The sequence below is a fragment of the Equus caballus genome, chromosome X (genome assembly GCF_041296265.1).
Source record: "Equus caballus isolate H_3958 breed thoroughbred chromosome X, TB-T2T, whole genome shotgun sequence".
NCBI classification, from domain to species: domain Eukaryota; kingdom Metazoa; phylum Chordata; class Mammalia; order Perissodactyla; family Equidae; genus Equus; species Equus caballus.
In genome coordinates this window covers 140,303,286-140,315,059 of record NC_091715.1, presented here as the reverse complement: position 1 = coordinate 140,315,059, position 11,774 = coordinate 140,303,286, and the positions used below count along the sequence as shown (strand labels likewise).

The 11,774-nt window shown below is 54.8% G+C and overlaps 1 protein-coding gene across 6 annotated transcripts; it reads left to right on the top strand.

The window, feature by feature from the left end:
- Positions 1–1,390: 1,390 nt before the first annotated feature.
- LOC111772117 (melanoma-associated antigen 10) lies at positions 1,391–6,588 on the top strand. Of its 6 annotated transcripts, XM_070257408.1 has the most exons (6): positions 1,404–1,540; positions 3,341–3,450; positions 3,569–3,661; positions 4,239–4,322; positions 4,482–4,550; positions 4,624–6,588. In XM_070257408.1, exon 6 carries the CDS (start codon positions 4,689–4,691, stop codon positions 5,793–5,795), a length of 1,107 nt encoding a protein of 368 aa, XP_070113509.1. In that variant the 5' UTR covers positions 1,404–1,540; positions 3,341–3,450; positions 3,569–3,661; positions 4,239–4,322; positions 4,482–4,550; positions 4,624–4,688; the 3' UTR covers positions 5,796–6,588. The 6 variants fall into 6 exon arrangements, with proteins under 6 accessions (XP_070113506.1, XP_070113510.1, XP_070113509.1 ...); XM_070257409.1 differs by having other exon boundaries at positions 1,394–1,540; positions 4,482–6,588; XM_070257406.1 differs by lacking the exons at positions 3,569–3,661; positions 4,239–4,322.
- The last annotated feature ends 5,186 nt before the right edge of the window (positions 6,589–11,774 follow it).

Sequence of the window (11,774 nt, the reverse complement as noted above, 5' to 3'; positions counted from 1 at the left end):
GCATTGGGCATAGAATGTGGCAATGTAGGTTCATGATTACAAGAAATGTCCCAGTCTGGTGGGGGATGTTGATAATGAGGGAGGTGATGCAAGCGTGGGGGCAGGGGCTAAGTGGGAAATCTCTGTACCTTCATTTTCATTTTTCTGGGCACCTAAGAGGCTCTAAATAAACTCTTCAAAAACAATACACAATATGAAAAACAATATCTAAACAACCAAACAGGAGAAAGCCCTGGGGGAGACTGCAGACTGCAGTGAGCTGGTACTTGTGTTTGGGTGGGGTCGCGGGCAGCGGGAGCCAAGTTGGGAGGGGCTGTAGGCTGCATAGATGCAGATAACGGGATGGGGAGGAGGAAAGGCTTCAAACTTCTGTTCCTGCTTCACTGCACACATCTGAAGCAGGCCCTCAGGCCACACAGGCCAGTGGCCCTGGGGCAAAACCAGGACAGCGGGAAAGATGGGTCCATTAAGGCATTTGAGTCCAGAGTCTGTGCTAACAACCACCTGAAACCATCTTAGCGCGTGAGGATGGTTCTTTCAAAAGATTCTCACTTTAATAGAATATAAGAATAGACAAGAAACAGAATAGCGAATATCAGACCTAATTCTTTCATCAAATAAGTATATACATATATATATAGTCTATATATATCTATAAATACATAATAGGAACATACGTGCATATACATGTGCATAGCTGCATACTCCTGTGATATGTACAAACAGGTGTCTAGAAGCACATATAAGTTACAAATGTGTTCTAGATGTAGATACAGGGCTGCCGCAGCGGGCAGAGATGTACAATGTATTTCTTACTAGGAAGGAGGATAAATGAGTGAAAATCCCTGCACTGAGCACGCAATAGGAGGTCACCATAAACCCGGAGGAGCATCTCGAAGCCACCGCCGCTGCTCAACCTGGACAGGACAAACGCAATCCGGAAAAGAAATGGCTCGCTGAGTCCGGCTGGCTGGTGCCGAGACCCCACGGGAAGGGGGCTTCTCCTGTGAACCCCTTCGGCCCTGGGCACGACAGCCCCCATCCAGCCCTTCCCCGGGATGGCAGCCCTCTTGGGCCAGGGTGGACGAGGACCCTCCCGAGGGAGGCCGGTGGGCTGCCCCCACCCCAAAGCACAGGCCCACAGAAGCCCCGCGCCCCTCCTGTGCGCTCTGGGGGACCCAGGGCAGGACTGTCAGCCGAGGGCTCCCCGCCCCCTCCACAGACAACCGGGGGTCAGAGCCTGGGGGTGAGGGGTGCAGACAAACGCGGCAGGCGCAGGGCTGAGGCCAGGCCAGAGTCAAGGGGAGGAGCAGAGCACGGTCGAGGAAGCCGAGGATCCTCTGCCCCTGCCATCAGCCCCGGGAGACCCCTGGCCACGGTGGCCGGATGTGACGTCCCCTGGCTTCCGCCTCGGAGGTCTGGGAGCACCGAGGGCCTCGCTGATGCAGGCCGGATTCGGGGCGGCAGAGGGAAGGAGCCCAGGCCAGGCCAGGTGCCCAGGGAGCCCCGGGAGGAAGGACTCCGGGCCCACGGCGTCCAGGTCTGCCCCCGCCATCAGCCCTGAGGGACCATGGGGGAAGTGGGATGGACAGGCTGAGCCCCCGTCCCCCTCCTCAGAGGAGCCTGCTGGGGAGGGCCCGGGAGAGGGAGCGGACTCAGGGACAGAGGCGGGGCCAGGCCCTGCTGGGGGTCAGGGAAGGAGCAGAGGGTGGCCAAGGACCCCAGGGACTCCCTCCCATCCCCTGCCCTCAGCCCTAGGCGTCCCTGGGCTTAGTGGCCTGAGGTGACCCTCACAGCCTTCCCTAGGGGTCTCAGGGGAGTCAGGGCCTCAGCTCCACAGAGGGAGGGTCCCAGGACCTGCCAGGGCTCAAGCTGAGGACCCCGAGGGAGGAGAAGAGGACCCCGCAGAAACACGCCCTTGCCGTCAGGGCCGGGAGTCCCTGCGGCGCTATTACCAGAGGCGATCTTCTCCCGCCTTCCGCATCCGGGTCTCAGAGAGACTGGGGACTGGGTCAGAGGAGCAGCGCCTGAGGGGCCAGAGGGGGGCGCCCAGGGCCTGCTGGAGTCCCGGGGAGACGCCGAGAGAGGGCTGAGGACCCTGGACCCCAGGACAGAGAGGGAGCCTGTGGCCCTGCGCTCGGGCTTGGGAGGCCCCAGAGAGGGCCACCTGAGGAGGCGTTTCCAGCCTTCTGCCTCCGGAGTCTTCAGGGGGTGAGGACTGTGACTTCAGGTCAGCCGAGGGTGGGGTCCCCGGACCCCGTGGGCAGACTGAGCAGACCCCCAGCCCAGGCATAGGCGACCCCAGCAGAAATCTGCCCCTGTGGTCAGTCCTGCGAGGCCAGGCAGGATGTCAGGAGGGGTGGCCTGTCCACTTCCTGCTCGGGGTCTCAGTGGCATCGTGGCCTTGGCCTGCAGGATGCTACTTCGGGTTAGCAGAAGGGAAGGGTCCAGGCCTGGCCAGGAGTAACTAGGAATACCTTGAAGACTCTGAGGGGACTCCGGCCCCAGGCAGAGGGGGGCCCACTGAAATCGGCCCTGCCCCTGTCACCCTGAAGACCCCAGGCAGGGGTGGCGGCAGGTGGTGCAGCCCACTCACCTCTGCCTCGGGCTCTGCCAGGTGAGGCCTTGTTCTGTGGGGCGACGGCGGGTCAGCAGAGGGAGCCACATCTGGTCAGCAGAGGAAGGGGTCCCGGATCTGCCCGGACTCCAGACAAGGAGCCTTTGGGAGGAACAGAGGGCATGGAGGTTCCCCCCACCCCAGAAGAGAAGGGACCTCACAGAGGCCAGCTTCCCCTGTTCTCGGCCCCGAGACGCCCCGGGCAGCGGGGCTGGCTGTGGCCTGCTGGGATTCCTGACACATGGTTGGGGATGGGGGATCTCAGGGAGGTGAGGCCTTGGTCTGAGGGGAGATGGCAGGTCGGCCAAGGGTGGAGTCCCAGGACCTGTTTGGTGTCAAGGTGAGGACCCTTCCTGAGGACTGAAGGTACCCCCACCTCAGCAAAGAACGGACGGCACAGAGTCCGGCTGTCCCCTGTTCTCAGCCCTGGAAGCAACAGTCAGCGGTGGTCCCACATGGCACGCTCACTTCTAGCCTGGGCAGGAAGGTGGGGGGTCTTCAGGAGGAGAGGGCCTGGTCTAAGCGGGAGATGTCAGCTGTCCCAGGCGGTGGGCTGGAAGGAAGGGCAGGCCCCAGCAGGAGGAAAGATGAATGACCTACAGGAGGTCTGGGGGACCCCCCATCCCAGGACATCGGGGCTGGTCCCTGCTGCCACCTTTTGTGATGGCAGCAGGGATGCGGGTGGGTGGGCGTGCATGTGCAGCCTCCTCTGGTTTCTCTCAGAGGTTCAGGGAGGTGAGGACCTTCGTCTGTGAGGACAACGTCAGGTCATCTGAGGAAGCACATCTGGTCAGCTGACACAGACTCCAGGAGTCAAGGACCCCGAGGGAGGAGTGAGTGTACCCCCATTGCCAGGACAAAGAGGGGGCCCGTGGAAATCTGGCCTGGCCCTACTGTCAGCTCTGGCACCCCTGGCAGGGCCTGTCTGGCTGAGCCCCTCCTCATTTCCAGGTCGGTGGTCTCGGGAAGAGGGCAAGGGCCCTGGTCTGAGGGTCTGGACTCAGGTCAGTGGAGGCAGGATCCCAGGCCCTGGCCGGAGTCACGGTGAGGACTGAGGGGACCCCCCACACCCCAGGACGCATGCAGCCCAGTCCAGCCCTACCCTGCTGTCTGCCGTGGGGACACCCGGGATCGGTGGGTGGATTCAGTCCCCCTCACTTCCCCTTCCAGTGTCTTCGGAAAACCAGGCCTTGGCCAAAGGAGGGTGGCCTCAGGTCAACAGAGGGAGTTGACCCAGGCCCTGCAGGGTGTCAGGGTGATGACAGCGGATCACCCATCCCAGGACAGATGGAACCCACAGAGTTTGGTCTCCCTTCTTGTCCCTTGCTGTCTCCTGTTAGCCCCTGGGCAGGTGTGGCCAGATGTGGGCCCCCTCACTTCCTTCTGCTCAGTCTCAGGGGTCTGTGGTCTTGTTCTGAGAAGTTTGCCTCAGGCCAGCAGAGGGGTGGGGCCCAGGCCCAGCCAGGGGAAAGGTGAGGGCCCTGAGTGAGCTTGGAGGGGACTGCCCACCCCAGAACAGTGGGGACCTCACAGAGTCTGGCCCACCACTCCTGTCGGCCCTCGGATCCCAGGGCTCTGCTTGCCGTCTGCACCCTGAGGTGCCCCGTGTTTCCTCCTCCAGGAACCTGGAGGTGAAGGCCTTGGTCTGAGGCTCGTGTGCTCAGGTCACAGACCAGAGGAGCCCCAGGCAGTGCCAGGAGTCAAGGCAAGGGACACACCCCAAATGTGCATCCAGGGGCGCCCCCACACCAGAACCGAGGAGACCCTGCAAACCCCGAGACCACCCACCCCAGCCCACCAGCAGCCCCAGAACCTCGGGCTGTGCTTGATCCTCCCTGAGGAGCCTTCTCACTTCCTCCTTCAGGTTCGTGGGGACAGGCTGCACTGGAGGACAGAGCCCTGTGAAGCCGAGAGCACCCCTAAAAGGAGGCCCGTAAGTCACCTCTGTCAGAGCCACCAAGGGTGCGTTTCTCACCTAAGGCTGCTCACACTCCCTCTCCCCCCAGGCCCGTGGGTCCCCATTGGTCGCCTCCTGCCCACGCTCCTGTCAGCTGCCCTGACAGGAGTCGTCATGCCTCGTGCTCCAAAGCGATGGTGCTACATGCTTGAGGAAGGCCTTCAGTCCCAAAGCGAGACGCAGGGCCCAGTGGGTGCACTGCTTCCTGTGGCTGTGGAAGAGGATACTTCTTCGTCCTCCACCTGCTCCTCCTCTTTCCCCTCCTCTTTCCCCTCCTCCTCCTCTTCCTCTTGCTATCCTCTCTTGTTGAGCACACCAGAAGAGGTTGATGATGTCACTGGGGCCCCGAGTCCTCCCCAGAGCCCTCAGAGTGCCCACCCCTCCCCCACTGCCATGGCCTCCCCTCCACTGAGCCAGTCTGAAGACGACAGCTCCAGCAGCCGAGGAGAGGAGGGTCCGAGCACCTCGCAGGCCCAGCCAGACACTGCGTCCTTTCCCAGAAATGTGATTGATGGCAAGGTGGCTGAGCTGGTGGAGTTCCTGCTTGTCAAGTTTCACACAAAGGAGCCGACCACAAAGGCGGAGATGCTGAATACGGTCCTCAGAGATTACCAGGACCACTTCCCTGTGATCTTCAGTGAAGCCTCTGAGTGCATGCAGCTCGTCTTTGGCGTTGACGTGAAGGAAGTGGACCCCAGCGACCACGCCTATGTCCTGGTCACCACCCTGGGCCTCACCTACGATGGGATGCTGAGCGATGAGCAGAGCATGCCCAAGACCGGCCTCCTGGTGATGCTCCTGGGCGTCATCCTCCTGCAGGGCGACTGTGCCCCCGAGGAGGACGTCTGGGAAGCACTGAGTGTCATGGGGGTGCGTGCTGGAAGGGAGCACTTCATCTATGGGGAGCCCAGGGAGCTTATCACTAAAGTTTGGGTGCAAGAGCAGTACGTGGAGTACCGGCAGGTGCCCAACAGCGATCCTGCTCGCTACGAGTTCCTGTGGGGTCCCAGGGCCCACGCTGAAACCAGCAAGATGAGTCTCCTGGAGTTTTTGGCCAGTGCCATTGGGAGTGACCCCAGGTCCTTCCCAGTGTCGTATGAGGAAGCTTTGAGAGATCAGGAAGAGAGAGTTCAGGCCAGAATTGCCAGCATGGATAATGCTACTGACACGGCCAGTGCAAGTTGTAGTACCGTGCCCAGTAGCTCCTCCTGCCCTGAGTGAAGTCTAAAGCAGATTCTTCACTCTGTGTTTTAGGAAGGCAGTCAATGATCTAAGCAGTGGAGGGCCAGGCTGGGGCTGAGAGTATTATAGGGCATAACAGCTTTGTGTTCCTGTTCCATAGGGGTGACTTTGAAATGTATCATCATCTTTTTCTTTCTGCTTTTCTTCTTCTTTGTGGTGAGGAAGATTGGCCCTGAACTAACATCTGTTGGCAATCTTCCTCTTTTTGCTTGAGGAAGATTGTCCCTTAGCTAAGATCTATGCCAGTCTTCCTCTATCTTTTGTACGTGGGACGCCACCACAGCATGGCTTGATTAGCAGCACATAGGTCTGTGCCAGGGATCCAAACCCATGAAAACTGGGCCACCAAAGTGGAGGGCACTAACTGAACCGCTACACCACCCGGCGGGCCCCTCTTCTTTTATTTTTTGCATTTTAAAATGTTGTTACTTTTAATTGAACATGTGTTAGCTTCCAAATCTAAGTTTATGAATGACATTGGTCACACATTTATTGCTATTTATCCAGTTTAAAAGAAAGTTTTGCCATTTTGTGAAAAAATAAAAGAGGAATACCTTCTGTTTTATTTCTTCTGTAACAAGATAACTTGACATTGGAATAGGAATTTCACTGGAAATGTGAAAGAACTTAGCAGTAAAATAGAGAAAAAATTTAAATGGTTCATTTTTGAATTATCATTTTTAGACTATCATTGTGTAAAATGAAGAGCTATATACCAAGATTTTCTTAAGTTATCCAAGAATGTAGAAGAAATTAAATAGCAGCAAATCAACTCTCTGCTCACTGACTCATTTCGTCCCCAGACATTCGCTGAGCCTCTGCTCTCTGGTGGCTCTGTGTCAGCTGTGGGGACATGAGCGTAAGCAGGGCCCCCTCACAACCATAGAATGAGAGTCTAGGAGCCGCAGTCCTAGAAGGAAAATGGTGAGGTGTCCCCTCCAGGACAAGTCAAAGAAGGTGGGAGGTGGTGCGGCCCCAGGAGAGCCCGCTCACGTGTAAACGCCCCGAGTCAGGGCAGTGTGGGGCTTCGGGAAACTGTGATTCCTTCTGTGAGAGTTGGTTGTCATGAAGCTTGGTGGTGGCAATGGCCAGACTCACAGTGTGTCTTAGGGCTGAGGGGCAAGTCTGAACTGGAAAATTTCTCTGAAGAGTTTCTTAGGGATCACAGGTAACCAGAGAGAAATCTCCTCCGGGGCAGGAAGGGAAGGTGTCCTGGGCTCTTGTTGCATTGCCCTTGAACACAGTGAAGAACGTGGTGTTTGACAGCCATCATCTGCAAGGATTTCCTGAGAAATACGGTGACATTCCTTTGAAGTGATGCCCAGAAGTCAGTGGCCTGGCACTCCTCTCCCAGGCCTGGGAGAACCAGAGCCCACAGCATAAATTAGGTGTTAATCTTAATTGAGTTTAATTGGCCAATTGTAATGAAGGGCTAGATTTTGGTGGGGTGAAATGAAAGGAAGTAGTGGTCTGGATGAAGAGCAGCTTGGAGGGAGGCAAGGAGTCAGTCCTTGACTCTGTTTCTAGGAGCTCTGTGTTCCATCCAGCTGGGAAGACTCCCCCACCCCCGAATTTTCACATATATCCTCTAGCTGGGAAGATCTACTGAGTTTCATTTGTGAAACATCCTTTTTGGCTGATTAGTTATTTCGTGTCCTGTTGAGCTGCATGTTCTCTAATACGACCTGGACGACAAACAAACAAAATCCCAGAGGAGAGAGTGGAAGGTCTGGAATCAAAACAATCCAAGAAATAACTGCCAGTCCTCAAAGTTCCCATGTATATCAGGCACTGTGCCAGGTGTTTGCCACACATCCCATCCGTTCCCGCAGTCCTACAAGACAGGGCTCACCAACCCACTGCCTTCGCAGAGGAAGAGCCCGAGGGTCATAGCGCTTGGTAACTTTCCCGGGATCACATGGCTAGTAAGCGACAGACAGACTAGACAACGGTCTGGATTCATCTAGAGCCCACGCTGTTGCCACCCATCCCAGCCTGCGGCCCACCTTCTGACTCCTCATTCATTTCTCTTCCCAGTTCTCCATGATGTCTCTCAGGTGACAAAATTAGGACCCTGAGGCCCAGGTAGTGAAAGCAGGCCTAAAGAAGGAAGGCAACAATGAGATTCAAATACAATTTGGGGATGCTCCGAGGCTTGTTGAGAGCTGACTCCTCTGGGTGTCGCCATTTCTGTCCAGTCCCAGCACTTTTCCACATGACAGCACCCTTCCCCTGGTCTTCCCCCGTGCGCCCTCCTGTCCAACTCTGGAACCTGGCTGGCTGACAGGGTTTTTGCTGCCGTCCTCTCTGAAGGCTGCACAGAACCTCCTGCCCTCCCCCTGACACAGAGCATTCCTACTCCCTGCAGGGGTCCCCGGGCCCCCCCATAGCTCTCCCTCGATCCCGGAGAGCCACAGCCCCTTTCATGGAAAAGGTTGCTCCAGACTGTGACATTTAGACACCTGGTCATTACTCCCTGGGAGACTTCGACACACTCGCTGTTTCCAAATGGGCTGTGAGTAGAGTGTGATGGCGCCTGTAATCTACTGGGACCTGGGATACAACCCTGAAGTTACATAGATGGTTTGTGAAGCCATCCGGGTGCTTGCAGTAGGACTTTCACAGGCTCCTTATTTGATGCTGGGAACTGAACACATACACAGATGAAAGAGCCGGTTTAGGTGGTCAGAAGTTAAAGCCTCATCACAAGCGGTAGATGAGGAGGAATCATCCACTGAAGCCGAATTCCTACGAACCCTGGAATCCTCCTAGGAGGTGAGAAATGGTTCCCTGGTGGACATGTTAGGTCAAATTTACAAAGAAAAAAGAAGCGTTCTCCCACTGTCTCTTGTCTGGTACCTGCCGCGCAGGAAAGTCCTGGCTTTCAGTGAGCGTGAGGGCACCTGTGCAGGTGTTGAGGGAAGTTCAGTCATGTGGAGGGTAGCAGAGACTCCCAGGTTAAGATTTCACCCCTGCATCAGAAGGAAGCCTACTGAGATTATAGACGGTATCGCAAAGGCAAACCCTCCCTGCTGAGATTGACAGGATCCTCTTAAAATGAGATGTGGTTCTGTATTTGAGAGCATCTGTTGCATAGTAGGCACTTAACACTTCAGAGAATTTCAAGGCAAATGTGACCTCAGAAACTCCTCCACACAATGAACACGGTTGTCGTCATGACAAGTTATAATGGTTGCTTTGTATTGAACATCTACTATGTAACATGACGTCCTGTTCAGTGCTCATCCATATCTTGTCTAGCTGTCTTTCCTGGACACAGGAGAAACTACATTGCCAGGCCACTTGTAGTTATGGAGGGTCATGTGACGACCCTTTGCCAGGGAGACCTGAGCAGAAACATTGTTTGTCACATCCAGGCATTTGAGAGCCGGTATGCCAGTTCCATGCTCTCTCTCTCTCAATTCACCAGTAAACATGGTGACCCCGTGTTGGGATGGTGGAACCACAAGATGGAAGCAGCCTGGATCCCTGGGTCACCTAGAGCGGAAGGCCCCTGGCAAACCACATCAGAATTTATGTGCACAACAAATACGCTTTTCTTGTGTTAGCCTTTCAAATGTCAGGGTTGGCCTGTTGTATCAACTAGCAGTGGCTTTGACACAGCTACTTTTCTATTGTGAGGTTTATATAAGTCTTTTAATTGCAAAGGTAGCAGTGAATGTGTTCCTATTGCTAAAAATTCTAAAAATACAGATAAATCACAGCATTCCCTTTTCAAAGTTTCTCCACAATCCAGCCTCCTGCTCAGAGGTCACCACAGTTAAAAGTCTAGTGTGTGTTATTTTAAAGCCATCCATGGTCTTTTCCATAGATAGATAGATATGCTATGAAAACATATTGTTTTATTCCACGTCCATAGGGTCTGATGTACATATTGATCTGCCTCTTGCCTTTGTCACTTGATAAAAAGGATGAAGGATCTTCCCCTGGCAGCACATGCAGATCGACTTCACTTTTGAAACTGCTCCCTGGATGCTAAAGTATGTATGTACCAGAACCAATTACATAATTTCTTCCTGCTGAATGGCTGTTTTCCCTTTGTTGTATGATTAATGAAATGAAATCAACAACTTTGAATAGGAATTCTTGGGTAGACATGAATGTTTGCTAAGAAGATAAGCATACTAACATAGACATTGCGTTAGAGTGGAAAGGGAGTGACTAGTTTAACATTTTACCAAAACTTCTCACATTTTACTCCCAAAATGCTATACCGATTTGTATTCTCATAAAAATCACAAATGATTTAACATTCTGAAATGTCAATAAGCCATTTTCCCTTTACTTTGAGAAGGAAGGATTTGGTCAGAATGACCAGGAGCCAGGGAGGGGGACCAGACAGGACACCCTCAGCTAGTGAGGGGCATTGAGAGCATGCCGTGGAGAGCGAGTGCCAGCATCCAGGAGAGAGACCAAGCGCAAAACCAAGTCCAGGGAGCCCCGGGCAGGCTGGCAGTCAGGGCCCTGTGTCCAGAGTTCAGTGTAGGGGGAAAGGGACCTGAAGGAGAGAAGGTGGGGAGAGGGAGGGGTTCAGGACAAGGAACACGAGTAGGCAGGGGAAGTCTGAATCATCCTCACCAGCTGGAGGTTACAGAGTGGTCTGAGTGGGCAGGTCTACTGGATGAATGGGCCAGCGGCACCCAGACCCCCCAATAACTTAGAGTCCCCCTACCTCTCTCAGGAAGAGTACCCCTGGCTCCCTGCATCATTCGGGTGAGCTTCATCTCTTGACTACTCGAGTGGTCCAGAGCACTCTTGCCAGGGTCCCAGGGCAGGGAGCTGTCATGAAGCCTGCTGGGGGCTGGGGACTGGGGTCTTTCCCCGTGGGTGCAGTGCAGCCATACATAGAGGTTGGGGCTTTGTGAGTGAGTGGGGTTGGTGACTGAGGACCGAAAGCTGAGAGAGGCCAGGAATAACCATGAGCAGTGGAAGGGAGGGTGCAGCTGCAAGGAGGGTGAAATTGGAAAGGGCAAGCGGGGGACTCATCACCTCAGACTCTGCAGATGAAGGGCTGGGTGTGGACAGGCTTTAAAAAACTGTCCAGATGGTGCCCCTGGCTCAGACTGCCTCCCAGGGTAGGTGTCCTGTGGCTATGACGGCTGCCCTACATTGCCGCCAGATACTGTCTGTGATAGAGGATTGGCCCAATGTGCAGACATTTGCAGGGTGGATGGAAAACCCGTGGAGGTGGCACCCTTCCTCGTTAAACTGATGGGGATGTGTGTGGGCCAACGCAGGAAGCGCTGTGGACCATCCTGTTGAGAGCATCCCCACCTCTAAGATGGTCTTTGGGCCTGGGGAGGACACGTCTATAAGGACACTCCCAGTAAGCGTTTCCCGTGGGAATTCTGAAGTTACATGAGCAGTTGCGCACTTTGTACTTGTTCCATGGAGGCAGGAGGCTCAGGCAGGGAGCAGGCCGCACGTTGTAAATCAGCAAATGGGACCCTCCAGTAATTATTCCTCTGATTGGTGGGTTTCTGGTTGAGTACAGGCATATATATACATGCCATCTCAAGTTACTTTTGACACTCTGCTCCTGGCATCCTTGTCAAGGCTGAGCATACATCCACCAACACGCAGACACGTACTTCCTCGAGCCTTGGTTTGGGCAGCTGGCAGCTCTGCAGGCACTAAAGCTGCTCAGGACAAACGGAGCAAGGGGCTGGAGGCAACCTTGGGCCCAGGGACCTGGAGGCTAGGATTCCATGAATCCATCCTATCCCTTTACATCTGACTGGAAAACCTCCATGATGCATCCCGGATCTAACTGGGAGACCTTGGTTGTCAAAATTTTAGAGGTGGAACCAACTCTTCCAGCTGAAGCCTCCCACACAAATCCACTCCATGAACAGGAGGAAAGCACAGTAGTCTGGTTGAGTTGAGGACTATGAACCCAGAGTCCTGTGCACTCAGCACCCTTTCTTCCCCCTTAGG

Excerpts from the sequence above, each read along its gene's own strand:
- LOC111772117 (XM_070257404.1), top strand. The coding sequence starts at position 4,341 with ATGTGCATCCAGGGGCGCCCCCACACCAGAACCGAGGAGACCCTGCAA.